Source organism: Acomys minous, assembly GCF_964271855.1.
Source record: "Acomys minous genome assembly, chromosome: 3".
Lineage (NCBI taxonomy): Eukaryota > Metazoa > Chordata > Mammalia > Rodentia > Muridae > Acomys > Acomys minous.
In genome coordinates this window covers 57024269-57041363 of record NC_140485.1, presented here as the reverse complement: position 1 = coordinate 57041363, position 17095 = coordinate 57024269, and the positions used below count along the sequence as shown (strand labels likewise).

At 54.5% G+C, this 17095-nt stretch overlaps 2 protein-coding genes across 4 annotated transcripts; one reads left to right on the top strand and one right to left on the bottom strand.

Moving 5' to 3' along the window:
- Nucleotides 1–186: 186 nt before the first annotated feature.
- On the bottom strand, nucleotides 187–10274 carry SRMS (src-related kinase lacking C-terminal regulatory tyrosine and N-terminal myristylation sites). 3 transcript variants are annotated; one of them, XM_084777158.1, is made up of 8 exons: nucleotides 9521–10274; nucleotides 6669–6790; nucleotides 6022–6188; nucleotides 5215–5356; nucleotides 4955–5113; nucleotides 4179–4360; nucleotides 3943–4099; nucleotides 187–3707 (listed from the first exon to the last, which is right to left on the bottom strand). In XM_084777158.1, the coding sequence occupies exons 1-8, from the start codon at nucleotides 9886–9888 to the stop codon at nucleotides 3514–3516; spliced, it is 1491 nt and encodes a 496-aa protein (XP_084633284.1). In that variant the 5' UTR covers nucleotides 9889–10274; the 3' UTR covers nucleotides 187–3513. The 3 variants fall into 3 exon arrangements, with proteins under 3 accessions (XP_084633284.1, XP_084633285.1, XP_084633286.1); XM_084777159.1 differs by having other exon boundaries at nucleotides 4212–4360; XM_084777160.1 differs by having other exon boundaries at nucleotides 4236–4360.
- Nucleotides 10275–14347: 4073 nt separating this feature from the next.
- On the top strand, nucleotides 14348–16846 carry FNDC11 (fibronectin type III domain containing 11). Its single transcript, XM_084777161.1, is given in 3 exon segments — nucleotides 14348–14507; nucleotides 15776–16728; nucleotides 16731–16846. Coding segments are annotated over 2 exon segments (993 nt in total). The 5' UTR covers nucleotides 14348–14507; nucleotides 15776–15785; the 3' UTR covers nucleotides 16781–16846.
- Nucleotides 16847–17095: the final 249 nt, after the last annotated feature.

Genomic DNA, 17095 nt, shown 5'->3' with positions numbered 1-17095 from the left:
CATCAGCAGAGCCTTAGCCTTAGCCTTAGCCTTAGCCCCCTGGAGTGTGTGTCTCAGAGCTAAAGAATAGCAAGGGGAGCAATGGAGAGAGACTTAAAGCATGGTAGGCAGGTTGCTAAAACAGACGAGGAACAGGGTAAGGAGTAGGGTAAGGAACAGGGTAAGCCTTTTCTACATTAAAAAAACAAAACAAAACAAAAAAACCAAAAAACAAAACTCCTGCGCCCTGGCTGGTGCCTCCTGGCAATGCAGAAGGCCTCCCTCCTGCACACACATTCACAAACACTGAGAACTGTGAAGGACTTGGCAGCTGTCAGGCAGCTCCCTGGGTGCGTATCCACCCACCAGACACTGGCAGGACTAGATCTAGGGGTGGCATCAAGGAAATCAGGCAGGGCCTGAGTTGGAGGCATGAAAAAAAAAAACAAAAAACAAAAACAAGACAAAAAACAACTGGTGGGGTTGGGTGAGAGGGGCTTGCATGAGACCTGTGAGCTGAGAGGAGATATATCCCACCCTGATCTTCTGCCACAAGTCCGGTTCCCTGAGGTCAGGACACTCAGATGCCAGTCTATCCTGGAGAAGCCACTCAGGACAGCATGCTAGACCACAGTAATATGGGGAGAGAGTAGGAGCCAAGGGATATGAAAGCATGAACATCCTTGTGTGTTGTGGGCTAGGCTACAGGGCTTCCTGACAGCTTCAGGACATGTCAAAAGCAGGCACTGTCCTGTCTTCCCAGATAAGGACACAAGGGGGGCAGTCACAAAAGGTGAGAACCGACTTGGAAGAGTCGACCAGGGCCTCTGCAGCCCTACCACCCTCTTTCCCGGGGTCCCCTCCTTCTCTGTGGCCCACAGGGTCCCTTCTGCTCACCTTCCATGCTACCCCAATTCCTAGTGGCCCTGCTTGTGACTGCTCCAGTCTGTCCCTTCCCCTCCCATTGAACCTCAAGAACCCCAAAGGTTTCCTCTCTCCAGAGCAGCCCTGTCCTCTGTTCTCCCTCTGGCTGGTCCTTTTATGCCCACTATGTGGAGCTCCTTCCCAGGGACCTGGAGGAAAGCCGCAGAGGGATGGGAAAGGAAACTGAGTGGGCTGGAAAATAGCACTATTACATATCTATTTATTTGAATGTTTCCTTTTTAAAAATTTTTTATTTTTTTAGGCAGGGGAGTGCCGTGGTCATGGTACTACTGCATGTGGAAGGTCAAATCCTGGCTCACATGCTAAACAAATGTTCTACCAGTGAGAGCTGCACCAGGCCTTGGATTTTCTTTCACCACTCACCTGCTTCCTACTAAGATTAAGAACAAGCCGGGCCGGGCGTGGCGGTGCACGCCTTTAATCCCAGCACTTGGGAGGCAGAGGCGGATGGCTGTGAGTTCGAGGCCAGCCTGGTCTACAAAGTAAATCTAGGACAGCCAAGGCTACACAGAGAAACGCTGTCTCAAAAAACAAAACAAAAACAAAAACAGAACAGCCGCACACATTACACCTCCCTAGCCTTGTTCAGCTTCCAGAAAGGTGTGGGGAAGGGTCAATATAAGAGGAGGGAAGGAATAAGAATGGTGCTGACAGAGGACAGCTCCAAGAACTCCACAGCTGCTTCCCCTGTCTGCCAACCCTTCAGCCCCTGAGTCCAAGCCATGTCCTGGACAGCCACAAGCCCCTAGAGGTCTGTGGGTAGCTCTACCGATGATATACCAGGTAGCTCAAAAGTCCCTGGCCTCTCCCAGGAGAGCCAAACCTGCTCTTCTTTGGCAGACTAGACACCCAGGAATGTGCCAGGAACCAGCCAAACCTGCTTCCGCGGCTTGGCTACAACCCCAGCACCAGCCTTCTCCTCAGGCTGTGCCAACACATCTCTGGTGTCCTCCTAGTCTGACTCATGGTAGCCCCTCAACTCTCATTTTATGCCGTGCAAGTCCTCAGGCCCATACTGCTGCTCTGTGAGCTGGCAAAGCCGGGAGCCCACAAGCAGCCGAATGCCAGTTCCAGATTCTTCGCTTCAAACCTCCCCAAATAGAGTGAGAGGTTCAGAGCTGCAGGCGGAGGCGGAGGCGGAGGCAGGGGCAGGGCCAGGCTTCGATCCCATGGCCTCGCCTACCTGTAAAGACCAATGTCAGCACAGTCTGTCGGCCTGGCCTCTCCACAGCTCCTAAGACCATCCTCTTCTGAACCTGCCTCCCCATGAGAAAAACCTATGGCTGGCTAACCCCTCCCCCAAATCTTTGCTCTACCTAACGGGTCACTTTACAGACGAGGTCTGGCTCCCAGTTCCCTCTTTGCCAAACTACAGATGTGGTCAGTGATCACAAGCAAATTGGCATTGGTGAGTGCAGAGCGAGCCTCAAATTCCATCCCCTCTAGGGGCTGCCAGTCTCTCTGCCCCACAGTCTTCTGGGTACAGTGGCTAGGAGAGTGAAGTGGCCTTGGGTCCCTGAGAAAAGGCCACACACACCCAGACTGCTGCCCGTAGTGCCCTGAAGTGTTGAATGACCCAGGGCCCACCTTCTCAAGGTGCCACATTCAGAAAGTAGCCCATGGAGGCTTTGCCCCAGAGAGTGGCTATCTGGCTGTTAGTACCCTACATAAATCTTCCTCATCTGCCAACCAGAAAACTCTGCCTCCTACTCACGGCGCTTCCAAAAAAACAGTCTTGACACGCCATTCCTCTGCCTCTAGAAAAGGCCCGGGAGTGCCGACCACCAGCTAGCCAGTCTGCCTTTTCTGAGGCTAAAGAGCCTTCTGGCTTCAGTCCCAGGCCAGGGACCTAGAAAGGGCCGTTTACTTGCCTCTATACTCTCCACCATTATGGCACGGTGTGGGGGGGGTGGGGAGGCGGGGGTCCACATTGTAAACGCAGTTCTGGATCTGGGTGTGGCTCAGCTCTCCCTCCCATCTTTAAGAGCCTCCAGCATCCCTCCGTTCTGGGTACTGTCACGTGAGTCCATTGGAGCATGTTTATTGAACTGACTCTGTGTGCCTAAGGTTTGCCTGTAAATGTGGGACAGTGGGTGGGGGCAAGTGCTGCCGCTGTCCCCTTTGAGTAAACAGCCTCTACTAGTGACATATGCTCGGGAGCCTTAATGCTGGCTGTGCAACCAAATCAACAATAAGACCTGAGGGAAATTGGGTTTCTCATCCTTGATTCTAGGAGGGAGCTGAGGTGAGGGCCAGGAGGAAACTGCTGGCTCTGCTGGTACACCTTCATCCAGCGCTTCCTCACAGTGCCTCTTCTATACTTTACCAACACTTTGGAGACACCAGGAATTCAACGTATGCCAGGAGGAGGCTATCAGCCTTCATTTCCACCTAAGTGAGTGCTCATGACCAGGCCCAATCTGCAGGCGTCCATCTGGTGTGCACATGTCAGCACCAGTCTATGTCTGTGAAGGAGTCCCAGCGTTGGAGCTCTGTGCAGCATTTCCCAGTTGTGCTGCAACTCCCATGGGCATTGGTGACAAGTGTTGCAGCTACCCTAGCTGCTTGACTGCGGGTCTGGAGACCTGGTCACGTGAGGCCCAGATGGAGACGCCTGTGTATGGCACTCAGCTTCTCCCTCAGTGTGGCAAAGGTGGGACGCTCCTCGGGGCTGCCCTTCCAGCACTCCACCATGAGCGCGTAGACCTCTGCTGGGCAGACAGCTGGGCGTGGCAGGCGGTAGCCACGACTAATCTGCTGTAGTGTCTCGTGGTTGGTCATTCCTAGTAAGGGGTCAGCAAGAGGGGCCAGGCAGCAGTTGCCTTGATTCTGCCTAGGTGTCACCAGAGACTCCCCCACAACCCTAGCCTCTGCATGACTAGTCTGTGCTGGTACTCCCAGCCCCCATCCTGGGACCTGTGGGGGTCAGTGACATCCCCTCCCTCAGGCTGGATCATAGGCTACCTCCCTCAGACTAAACTTTCCCCAATGAGCCTGACTTTCTCTCAGATGTCTCACCTTCATAGGGACACTGGCCATAAGTGAAAACTTCATACAGCAGGATGCCGAAGGACCAGACATCCGACTTTTGGGAGAAGACACGGTAATTAGCTGCCTCAGGTGCCGTCCACTTGACTGGGATCTTGGAGCCACTGCTTGGGGAGTAGACGTCGTCCTGAGGGTGAGGTGTAATGGTGGGGGATTCAGGTAGTGTTTTCACCTCTGTAAGGATTAGGAGCCCAGACCCCACTGACCTTGAGCAGCCTGGCAAGGCCAAAATCAGCTACCTTGCAGGTGAGGTCGTCACCCACCAGCACGTTCCTGGCAGCCAAGTCCCGGTGGACGACACGCCGCTCCTCCAGGTAGCTCATGCCCTCGGCTACCTGGCAGGCAAACCCCAGGAGATGAGGCAGATTCAAGGCCTTTCCCTCAGGGCCTGCAGAGAGAGGGGCTCAGAGGTCAGGGCTGGGTGTAGGTCCTCAGAAGGACACAGGACAATGGCTGGCAAGGCAAGTGCATGTGCACACACATGCTTCCTTGTGCCTTGGTCCCCATCACCCCCACCCCCAGAGAGTGAGAGCAGCACCACGCACTCAGGCCCAGCAGGCAATGAGTAAAACGGAGGAAGTGGGAGCCCTGCAGTCGCCATGAGGCCTCAGCACAAACTGCTTCTTGACACCTGCCTGGACCCCCAAGGGAGATAGTACCCAACCTGGCCTGGGTTCAAGGCAACAGATCAGAAGTTAGTGACACAAAGGGAACCTTTATGGCCTGTACTTTAGTCTCAGCCTCGAAAACATCAGGATCTGACTATATAGCCTTTAGCCAAATCTAAACCTGGCCCAGACCCTTGGCCCCCATCCCTCTACTGAACAGAGGTCCAGTTGGACCAGGGGTCTACAACCTGGGCCACACGCGTCCCTTCCAAAGGCCTGAGGATTTTTCTTTGTGGGCCCAGGGCGTGAGTGCTATCAGGAGGATTGGCAGACGTGGCTGCTACAGGATGGCGGGAGGGAGGGTATTTACTCACTGCCCAGGTAGGCCTGCAAGTTCCCCTTGCCCATGAGCTCAGTAACGATGTACACGGGTTCACCCAGGGAGCATATAGCATGCAGCCGGATCAGCCGCTCATGCCTCAAGCTCTTCAGTGCCTCGATCTCCTTGGTCAGGTCTGCCAGCTTCATGTCGGCTGTGGAAAGGATGCTGCTTGAGGACTGTGCGTGACCACCAACCGCCCCAGGCTTTAGGGTCAGAGGGCAGTGCCGCACACACTTGGCTGCAGGGCCTCACCTGACTTGATCACTTTCACTGCCACAGGAATAGAATCCAGCCACAGGCCTTCCCACACCTCCCCGAAGAAGCCTTCACCCAGCTTTCTCCGAAGGACAAACTCTGACCGTGGCCGCTCCCACTCATCCTGAGCCAGGGGCATCTGTGGGAAGGGACACTCGATGTGTTGTTGCCTGAGACTCCCCCAGCAGAGTGGGTAGGAAGGCTGAGCTGCTATTTGAGGTTCAGGAACCCCAGCATCAGGTCTCAGCCTCTCCCTCCCCAGCATACCCCTACTCCAGGCCCAGGCTGGGACAAAGGGGAGACTAGTGCTGACCTCAGGAGGCCAAGCCCAGAGCCATGAAGCTAATTGCTTTGGGGACTTAAGCGGCCCCTTTGCCAGAGCCGGACATCCGCTCACAAACACTCATTACAACCCTGGCTAGGCTGTCATTACAGAACCAGGGAAACCAGATTGCTGCTCTGGACCCAGTAATACCAGATACTGGGGAAACAGTATCTCCTCTCTCAGCTTCTGCCCTCAGGGCTTAGAACAGCTGTGGGTGCCTTCCCCCACACTGGCCTTGACTCCTCCTGATATCCTGCAGAAGTGGGTGCACACTCTACCCTCCCGAGGGGGTCCCCAATCTTCTAACAGTCTCAGAGAAGCTAAAACTGGTGAAAGGGGCCAACTCCACAAGAAAAAAGAAACTACTGGACATTCCCTGGCTATTCTTCCCTGGCCAACTCTAGGCCAGAGGATTGCTAAGAGACTCTAAGATGGGGTTCCCAGTGGTTCCCCAGATTAGGGGGAGGTCTCAGATCCACCTGAGGTATGCAGGGCTGCAACAGAGGGTTCTGGATCAGCTTCCAGTTGGTCTTGTAGTAAGCCAGCAAGGCATCCAGGCTGGGGAAAAGCCGGCCCTCCTGCAGGTAGAGGCTGCCGCTGGGTGCCGTGCAGATGCGGTAGTGGCAGACTTTAGCCTGGGCCCGCACTAGAAATAGAGATGGGTTGCACCTGCCTCAGACACTCAAACCCCCAGCATCTCAAGTGGCCTCACTCAGATTGGCCATGGGGTCACTGAGATGGACAGTACTCTGTTCAAGAGGGGATGTGGTCAGCTACAGGCCCCAGGACAGCCAGAGAGCCCCACCCCCACCCCGCCAGGACAGCCAGAGAGCCCCACCCCCACCCCGCCAGGACAGCCAGAGAGCCCCACCCCCACCCCGCCAGGACAGCCAGAGAGCCCCACCCCCACCCCCAGGGACAAAGAGTGTTAAATAGGTTTGTGTTGAGTGAAATGCTAAAGTAGTGAGTGGAGGATATGGGGAAAGAGAGAAAGAGGGGAGGAACAGGAAGGGGGCTTAATAACTACCATGGCTATATGAAGGATCAACTGCTCCAAGGTCAAGGAGGGCTGCTAGAGCTACCTCATCCAGGAAATGACGTCTTGAGGGGTTGTCCAAGTACCTACCTGACAGAGAATATCCCCCGATGCTGCTTTCGCTGGGCCGGATCAGGAAAGCCCCTGGCGCGTTGGCAGGAGACAAGAGCAGCTGCTGGGCCTGAGTCCTGCTTATCCCACTGAAGTACCAACTGCAAATCCAGGACACAATAGTCATCTTTCAGGCCTAGCCATGTGACCCTAGCAAGGTGCGAAGCCTCAATTGTCCTGCTGTCTCTTGGGGGCGGGTGGTGGTGGTGTGGTATGTGCCCTGCGCCTGAAGTTGGGGTTCCAGGCCGCCACCATCAGGTGAGTGGGATCTCCTTCACGTAGGTATGAGTGTCCACTAACCTGGACCACTGGTCCTGGGTCTCTATAATAACTACTCGGCCTCACCAAAAGCTAACAGCCCTGGCCAAAGACCAAAACCCCAAACTTGATATGGGGGAGTCCCTGTGGGGGTCCACAGGAAACCAAAGTCCCCAGTAGGCTGCCCCAGAAGCACTCATAGAGCTCTGGTGTGGCCAGGAATAAGCCATGGGTTTCGCCTGGTTGGACATGCCTCATCTGAGGGGTTGGCTACCTGGGAGCTGGGGCCCCAGAAGAGGAAGACTAAGGCAGGGTGGGCAGGATTTTAGTAGAAGCAGACAGTAGAAGTAGAGGGGGGGGCTGCATACTCTAAGTGCTTTTTGTCCTCCCAAGGACCATGCCTGGGTGGGCCAGCACAAGTGCTACATCATATCTGCTGTGGTTCCATTCACTTCTTTCTTTTCTTTCTTTCTTTCTTTCTTTCTTTCTTTCTTTCTTTCTTTCTTTCGACAGGATCTCACTATGTAATCTTGGCTGGCTTGGACCTCACTCTGTAGATGAGGCTGACCTCAAACTCAGAGATCCACCTGCTTCAGCCTCCAAGTGCTGAGATTAAAAGCATACACGGCCATGCCTGGCCACTCCATTCTTAAGAGGCAGAAACAACCTCAGAAAGACAAAGTCACTTCCAAGACCCACCCTATTGTATGCATCTCTGTTCCCCAAGGCCCAGACAAGGCTCCATCGCTGGCTCAACTTCCCACACAAGCGTTTCCACTTCCGAGAGCTTTCAGGAACTGATGGGTTAGGGACCACAGCAATGCAACAAAAGGCCTGTGAGCTTCGTCCCTCAGTCCTTTCAGGTGGAGGCAAGGTAGTGAGGGACATGCACTGTGACCCAGGTTAGCCCACGAAAGAGCAGACAGGCCAGCCCCCCACCTCAGGGAGATACACAGCAGAATTGCTGGCATGGCCAAGGTGTAGGCCTGGGCTGGGACTGGAGGGACAAGCACAGCTGAAATGGAAAGATGTGAGCAAGTAAAAGGACAGAGACCGAGGCCTGAGAAGCCCGAGTTAGCATCGGCAGGCTGGATGGATATGAGGGACCATCAAGGATACAGATGGAGCCTGGGCTGGGCAACAGGCTTAGGAAGGGCCACAAACTCACTTGAGAAGCAATAGGTCTAGCCCTGTGAAGCCTTCTGCCTCTCTGCCGAGAGCTAGGGCCCTTCTTCTAGGCTCTGTGAGCAGGGGATTGAGACCTTCTGGCAGGTGAAGAGCCCCTGGGGTGAGGTCCCTTCTCAGCAAGACTGTGGGGAAGCAGAAGTGGGAGTAGCCCCAGCCTTTCCTTGAAGCCACGGCAGGATACAAGCGACGATGGGATCCAGCTGGGCTTCTGTGACAGCCTGGACTGTGGAGGATATGCCTCAAGGGTCTCTCCCTAGATTATGGGGCCAGGTGTCTGGGACTAATGACACCGTAAGTGTGGTCAGCTCTTTGATCTCCAGGTCTAGGCAGTCATTAGCTCTCCCACTAGCAGCCCTGCTTCTAGAAGCCCAGCCCTGCCTGCCATGCCAGCAGCCTACAAGACCTGTTCACATGTTCTGCCTCCCATATCTGGGTGCCTGAGAGACCACCCCCCCCTCCATCAAAAGAGCTACTTGGCCTAGTCTACCTGCTGCTGAGGGCCAGCAAGCAGGCATGGGGCAAGTACCCGGATCCCTTTCCTGTGGCTCCACTTTACCTACTACACAAAACCTCCTAGAAGGGCGGCTGTAACTGCTGAGGGGTCCTCAGGAGGGTAGAGACAAATCTGAGGGATGCTAATGCCTGAGTTTGGTATGCAGAGGACTCAGGCCTGAACCAGTTGGGTTTAAGACCAGGAATAGTTTCATAGACAAGCTCTTCAGCTTTCGACCTATTTTGGCCCAGCATGAACCCTGTTGCACGCCCCTCCTGGTATGTAAGAGTTTGGCATACAAACCAGCTCTCACTGCCAGTGACTGCCCGGCCTTGGGGACAAAGAGGAAGCTTTCCCCCCCATATCTACTCACCAAAGCAAATCAGGGCTACATCTGTCTCTCACACTTAGACCCATTTGAGGTATGAATGTGAATAGATAAGGAGGCACATATGCACACTTGGCTCTGACCTGGTTTGCAGTGCCTAGCAGTGCTAGGGACCCAGAGCCACCTGGGGGCTCAGGTGTGCCCCCACCCCCACCCCAGCTTCCCAGGCAGTACAAGGCTGTATCACCTGGCAAAGACATCTCAGACCTCAGGTCTTGGCCTGAAGCAGCAACCACTCACTCACTGCATGTCGTGCAGGTCCTGTAGTGTGACTCTGCTGAGCACCTGGTCTATCCAGGAACTGGTTCCCTGGGCTTGCTCACTCCTGGGCTCCCCCTCAGCAGTGCAGCTCTTCCAGTTGCACTGCCATGCCCACACCTGTCTGTTCAGCACTCAATAAGCCCTCACTGACTGTAAGCAGGTTATTTCCTACTCTCAAAACCCTGACTTACTCCGCTGGGCATGGCAGCCTTTTAACCCTACCTCCCAAGCCCAGACACTTACGGTTGGTCTGAGGGCGTCTCAGGGGTAGCTTTGGCGAGATAGGTGACTGGAACCAGTCCGGTGCTAGGTGGCCCAGACAGCCTTTGGGCAAAGATATAGTCCCCCTCCTCCTTGAGGGCGTAGAGTCTGTCCCCGCGGCTGACGCTGAGTTCCTCTGCACACCGAGCAGTGAAGTCGTAGAGCGCTCGGAAGAGCCGGGCGCGTGGGGCCGGGAAGCTGCAAGGCTCAACGGCAGCCGGCTGCTCAGGCACTGGGTTGTCGTCGAGTGCCTGGATGCGAGGGATGTCTTCCTCCGACTCACCCGCTGGCCATATCTTATCCCAGAAAAAGGACAAGAAAGTGAGCCGCTTCCGGAGGAAGGGTTCCATTCCTAGGGAGCCTGGTTGTGGGCGAAGGCGCACGGAGCCAGCCTCGGGGGTCAGCACTCTGAGCCCTCGGGGCTGCCGCCGAGGAGGCTGAGCACTGCAGCCATGCACCAGGAGCCCAGGGTGCGAGAGAGAAACCGGAAAGGCTGGTGGGACAGCCAGGCTACCCCGTGCTTCCTGCCCACGTCCCTACTTGGCACGGGATGGGAAGTGACAGGTGACACAGACCCTAACTCTAACCCTGGAGACTACTACAGAGTGCTCCTCAGTCAGGTACACGGCACACATCAGCTTCCCGGATGGTAAATCAAAGCGTGGGGCGTTGGGTGACCTCCGGCCCAGGACCACACAGGCTGCTCCTCCTATCCGTCTGCAGTCTGTGCGGTCTGGTGAGTTGGATCTCTGCTGGGGTTAAAAGCCGCTGGGCTTGAGATTCCTGCCTCAGTGTGCTCCCTAGGTGAGAGAGAGAGTTGGGCGGAGCCTGCGGAAAGGGGCAGGGTGCGGGGAGGGCCTACTGGGACTAGCCGTCCTTTACCTCCCAACCCAAAGCTACAGGTTGAGGGAACCGCTTTGCCTTGCTCGCTGGGCATGTGCAACCAGCAGCCGCCTTGGGAAGAGTAGGGTCTACAGAGGGAGCAACTCATCTCCAGAGGCCATATTTCTGTGCAACACTGGCTTTGAAATTTTTGGCTCTTTAACATTAAAAACCCTGTTCAGGGCCATATGCAAGTAAATATGTCCATCCTGTCCAACTCAGCAGTGGCCGCTGGCGCAAACACTCAACACACAATAAGCTCTTGGTATCCTGATCCCCTGCGTTGTAAAATGAGATGCTGGTAGTAATCTGAGGGGGATCAGTGAAGGGCCAGGTACACAGGAGGTGAGGATGGGGTTTGCTCTCCGAGCCACGTTATGGCCAGGAGATGCTTAATACCACTGCAGGGAGGGGAGGCATAGACAGCTAAGACCTCAGCTTGGAGATATGAGTAGGTCAGGATGCAAGGAAAGGGTAGCGGTTGAGCCTCAGATAGGCTCTCACGGGCCCTCACCTATTCCTGAATTCTCTATGAAACGAGGCAAGCTGCCTGCCACCTAACTTTTCACTGCCAGGGAAGGGGGACCAGGCTGCGGCCAGCTCAGTTCTTGGGCGTGTTGCTGTTTCACGCTTGGGGTGGGGACTCACTTGCAGGCCCTTGGCTCCTTTGCTGCGTTCTCTCTTCCAACACAGCGGCTTAGCACCTGTGTGGTCATCACTAAGTTTCCACATGTAATTGCCGCAGACCCCTTTTTTTCTGCTTATACTTCAAACATATCAAACAGTTGCGATACCTGCTCCTTCCCCCATTGACCCGAGAGCAGCGGAGGCTTCTCTGAAGCATCTGGAGCAACTGGTAAATTCTGGTGTACCAGAGATGCCTGTGAGCAAGCTTTCTGGCTTTGTCTTTCCAGCATCCCAGGGAGCTGAATGCCAGCCTCTGGCTTGAGCAGCCAGCAAGAGACAGGAGCCCTAAGGCACAAGCTCCACGTCACAGAGATACAGCCTCCTGGAAGTGGCCATCCAGAAGAGGTAATTACAAATACACAATTAGGGACTACCAGAAAGAGCCCTGATGCTCACACCCACCAGCCTTGCAGAGAATTTGTCTCCATCTGCCTTGCCAGGTACAAATGGAGATTTTGATATCTGAGTTCTCAGTGTTGAAGACGTATTTTCCTGGTAAGAAATTCAGCTTCCTCTGTTCAGGCAGTGAAGCCACAGGGAGATCTGCCTCTGCATCAGGCATGGGGAGGTTAGGCTCAGGGTACAGAGTGCAGACTCCTCCTGGACAGTCTCTTACTCCTAAAGCCATGGGCCCTGGTGTCAGGGATTTGCCACACTGTGCAGCTGACACCCAAAGAGAGGCTGACGGTCACAGGGCAGTGGCGGCGCACGCCTTTAATCCCAGCACTCGGGAGGCAGAGGCAGGCGGATCACTATGAGTTCGAGGCCAGCCTGGTCTACAAAGCAAGTCCAGGATAGTCAAGGCTTCACAGAGAAACCCTGTCTCGAAAAACAAAAACAAACAAACAAACAAACAAAAAAAAGAGGCTGAGGGTCAAGAGTGGAGGGCTTTGCTTTGTCCCCAGACCTTTTTTTTTTTTAGCTCAAGGAAATGCTGAGACAGGAGACCTAGAACTGCTATCAGAAAAGCCTCAAGGCAAAGGAGTCTTCTTTTGTTTCTCCCCCACCCTTACCTGACCCATAGATGAGGAAACAGTTCAGTCCTTCCCCTAGATCAGAGCAGGGAGAGAATTTGGGGGATCCAGCTCTTTAAAAAAAAAAACAACAACACCCATTTTCCAAGGACCAGAACAGACAGAAATGTATATTCTGTGTCATTGCATGTTGCAGGTAGGTAATTTGCCTTTTGGTTTTGATTTTACAGAGGGTCATAATTACGAGACCGCCTTCAGTCTCCTGAGACTGCCTTTGAAACTGTGTTGAGGCTGTTAAAAGACTGAGGACCTCCGAAGCTGGACTAAATGCATTTTGCATTTTGATAACGCCACAAGCCTATGGTGGCCAGGAAGTGGGGATCTAAATAAGAAACCCCTCCCCCCCCATAGCTCCCATATTTGATACTCAGCCCCTAGTTGGTTTGCCTTGTTTGAGGAGGTGTGTCACTTGGGGGCGGGCTTTCTCTGCCTCCTACTTGCGGATAAAAATGTGAACACTTAGCTACTACTGCCGTGCTCCCCACACACACACACACACACAAACACACGATGGTCATGGGCTCGCCCTCTGAAACTGCAAGTCCCAATAAACTCTTCTAAAGTTGCCTTGGTCACAGTGTCTCGTCACAGCACTAAAAAGTCACTAAGACAACGGGGTGACTTGGAGATGGGCTGTCCTATGTGCTCCATGCGATGTCTCTCAGTTTTTCAAAAATTGACTTCTGGGGAAACAGAGGAAGGCTAAGCGGGATTGTCCCATTACCATTCCTTACAAGTGCTATAAGCCAGGTATGACAGTGCACGTCTTTAATCCCAGCATTTTTGGAGGCAGAGACAGGTGGGTCTCTGTGAATTTGAGCCCAGCTTAGTCTACAGAGATTCAGGCTAGAGTGACAAACAAAACACATCAAAGCCCTGCCTGTGAATCTGCACAACTCAAATTGAAATTTTTAATTACAAATTAGAGGGGCCAGAGAGATGGCCCAGATTTTATGAGCACTTGCTACTCTTGCAGAGCACCTGGGTTCGGTTGCCAGCATCGACATGGTGGTTTAAAAAACCTCCCTAACTCCAATTCTGGAGACTCCGATGCCCTCCTCTGACCTCTGTGGGCACCAGGCATGCACGTGGTGCACAGACATACATGCAGGTAAAATGCTCATATATACAAAATACATAACTCTAAAAAACAAATTAAAATTAGGAAATTAGGAGTGAAAAAAAAAGGTCTAGAAGGAGCTTTCACAGGCCCAGAACAAGGTGAACTCCCTAAAAAGGAGCAGGGTACCAAGCCGCACCCACCTCCATCCTGAGGAAGAGCTGGGCGCTGGCATTCTCCCAGCTGCTTACCATTCCCTCCTACTTCCCAGCGGCCCAGTTTCCCTCCGGGACCTTCAGGCGGCATTCCTTCCTCTAAATCTAGTTCTTGTCCCGAGACCCCCCAAGAACTGGCCACCGTGATTAGCTTGGATGAGCAGAGAGCCAGCACCATCCTTGTCCCTCCACCTAAAGGGCCTGCAGCCAATAGAGGTTGACAGAAAACACGCCCCAGCAAGACAGGTGGTGCCGTTAGGAGGGCTGGGACCTCTGGCTTTAACTCAAACCCAATCTGGAAGGACAAACGCTGAGTGGGAATGAGTCAGTAGCTTTCAGGTGTAAACTCAAGCTGGCTCTTAAAGAAAGATCTGAGTAGTAAATCCAGGGGTCCAAAGCCCAGTCTCGAGTATGACTCACAACTTGGGGATTCCTTGGAGGAGCCTTAGGGCTATGGAGATGCCATTTATCTAGACTAGAGGAGACAGGACATGGGTTTCTGGAAGCCTGGGGAAGCCAGAACCCTTCACCTTGCTGACTGTTGCTCCTACACCACCACCTTTATCTTTCTTGAGATCCACAGGCCACCACTTGGACTGGAATATCAAGCAGGCGCCCCCTTCCCTACACCCCATTGGCATCTGTGGGCTTCTTGAGCCCCAGCAGCCAGCTGTCCCGCTGCCCTGCTTAAAGACACCAGTCTCCTGCGTTGCAGGGAAACCCCCGCTGCAAAGCCAGGTTGCTGACCCAGCCACCGCGGTGGCTCCTGGGAGGCGCGAAGCTGCGGAACACTTCCAATAGCGGGTGGGGCGGGCTGAGGTCGTGCTTGCTTTAAGTCCGTGGGGCCCTGGACATAAATCGCTGCTGCCGCCTATCCGAGTTCAGCCCTGAAGAGTTCCCTACACCTGGGCCGGATGTGCACAGCGTCACAAGGGCCGGTGGTTCCTATGGCAACTGGTGGGCCTGAGGCAAGGGGAGCTCGGACTTGACAGTGCACCCTGCGGCTCTGGCTGGGCTCCGCGGAGAAGACGGGCCGCCAGGCACTTGCAGAGGGGGGCTGGGGCTCACGGAAGTGATCCGGAAGAGGAGTGGTAGGTGGAGGAGTTTGGGAGCTGTGCCCAAGGGCTGGGGTGGGTAGTCTCCACATGGGGGAGGGAAGGGGGGGTGAGGGCGGGGGCGGTGAGGGAGTAGTTATGGAGAATTCCACTGAACTTTTTAGCTACAAGGAACTGAGTTGGCTCATGGTGTCCAGTTGGGGCCCTAGTCTCAGCTAGCACTCAGTCAGGAGTTGGTGCGGTGCCGTCTCAAATAGCTGCTCTAGGCCTCCTGGCACTTTGAATTGGTCTTTGGGAAGCGAGGTCAACTTGGATCAACCTTGCTATCGACCTGTGTGGCTCTGAGCTAGTCATTCAGTCTCTTAGTCCTGTTTCTCATTTATCCAAGACCAGTCTCCACAACCTGAGATCTCCAAGTGAAGCCACTGGCCCAGTACCAGGGACAGCTAGCAGGATGCTGGTCCCCTCTCCAGGGAGTTCTGGCTGCTGGGTTTTGTGGCCCACCAGCCTCTCCACAGACAGCCAGAGTTTGGGACCAGGTATGGGGACAAGGAGAGGAGGGCAGACTCTGGAGTCAACAAATCCGACTTTGAAATAAACTGTATACAGTAGCATACACCCCTGGAGTCTCAGGGGCATGGTGAGGAGACGGCTTGAGCATAGGAGTTGGAGGGCAGCCCTGGGGGAGACTGAGACGCTATGTCAAAATCAAAAGTGAACATGGAGGAAGACCAGCCCGCCCAGCTTTATTTAGCCTCCGACTCCCCATCTATGGGGCGGTGGGATGGGCTCTGCCCTGTTGTTGGGCACACAAAGCCCCTCTGTGTGAGGATGATGTAGAGTCTTTGGTTAGCCTTGTCCCCAAGCGCTGTGGTATTGTGGGGTGCCAGCTCTCTTGAGAGTATTGGGGTGCCCCCAAGGATCACCCTAAGCCTCTCCACAGCCCCATGGACACCATCCACTACCCATGTTAGGCTTATGATCTGTCTCAAAACTGGTTAACATTCCAGAGCTGCCTCCCAGGCAGGACACTCTGACCCTAATACCCTATACTCTCTCGAGCCTGTTAGCTCTTCACCACAAAGGACTATTGGCCCCTTGATACAAGTTTCCTGTCCATCATCTGCTCTTGTCTGGTACCCAGCCTACTATTCTGTCCCTCCAGGGGCCTCCGATCAGAAAGCTGTGGCCCTGGGAAGGGCAAAGGCCGTGATTGGACAGAGGCTGACGTGGGACAGAGGGCCTAGGTTGGAGGCAGAGCCCATCTGATTGTCAACAACTGATGCCTGGTTCTTTCCCCTCAGCTCGCAGACAATGAACTTCCAGGTGACAGGCCTGGCCCTGGACAAAATGAAGCTGGACAGTCCACATTCCTTCCTGGACTCAGAGGAGGTGGAGGAGGCGGAGGACCAGCAGCTGCTGGAGCCGGAGGCTTGGAGGACGTACATGGAGCGTCGCAATGTGCTGCGTGAGTTCCTGACCATAGACCTGAGCCCCCAGTTGCTCAAGCGCCACCACGCCCGCATGCAGCTGCTCAAGAAGTGCTCCTACTACATTGAGATCCTCCCTAAGCACCTGGCCCTGGGCGACCAGAACCCACTGGTGCTGCCTAACACCATGTTCCAGCTCATTGACCCCTGGAAGTTTCAGCGGATGAAGAAGGTGGGCACAGCACAGACCAAGATCCAGCTCTTGCTGCTCGGGGACCTGCTGGAGCAGCTGGACCATGGTCGGGCAGCACTAGATGCCCTGCTAGAGGCTCCCGACCCACGGCCCTTCCTGGCTGGCTGGGGGCTTGTGGAGCAGCAGTTGGCCGACCTATCGGTTGTCATGGACAACTTCCTGGCCATGATGGTACCAGGGCATCTGCATGTCAAGCACCGCCTGGTATCTGACATTGGAGCCACCAAAATCCCACACATCCGGCTTATGCTGAGCATGAAGATGCCAGTTATGTTCGACCGGAAGGAGTCGGTGGCCCACCAAGACTGGGTCAGCCTGCGTTGGTTTGTTACCATCCAGCCGGCAGCACCAGAACAGTACGAACTGCGCTTCAAGCTGCTGGAGCCGAGGACACAACAGGAGTGTACACAGTGCGGCATAGTCCCTGTGGCCGCCTGCACCTTTGATGTCCACAATCTGCTGCCCAACCGTACCTACAAGTTCACTATCAAGAGGGCAGAAAGTTATACCCTGGTGTATGAGCCCTGGCGGGACAGCCTCACCTTACATACCACGCCAGGACCCCCTGAAGGACCTGCCCCCAGTCGGCTGGGCAAGCCCAGCCTGCCCCTGACCACACCTTCTGAGAGATGATTTTCTAATATTTATCCACTAATAAAGAGGAGTTTACACACACCAAATTAAAGACACAACCCGACTTGGGCCTTAAGGCAATAGCAGCAGCTCTGTTTTCCTGGTGGCACAACCCCCCAGGAGCCCCTGAACCCCTATGCCCTCTAGCTTTTCCAGGCTGGACCTTTCAGGACAGCTGGCCACCAGTGCCTGGCTACTTCAAGGGAACTTAGCCCCTTAGCCTCAACACCTCATACATACCTTACCCCCACAGCCACATTTCTTTACCTGACTCCCAGGTTGAGCTCCCTGAGGAAGATGACACTTTG

Coding starts and splice junctions, on each gene's coding strand:
- SRMS (XM_084777158.1), bottom strand. CDS start 9,888: ATGGAACCCTTCCTCCGGAAGCGGCTCACTTTCTTGTCCTTTTTCTGG. Junction 6,791..9,520: donor GAGACGCCCTCAGACCAACC/GTAAGTGTCTGG, acceptor CTGGATTTGCAG/TTGGTACTTCAGTGGGATAA. Junction 5,114..5,214: donor AGTGAAAGTGATCAAGTCAG/GTGAGGCCCTGC, acceptor TCCTTTCCACAG/CCGACATGAAGCTGGCAGAC.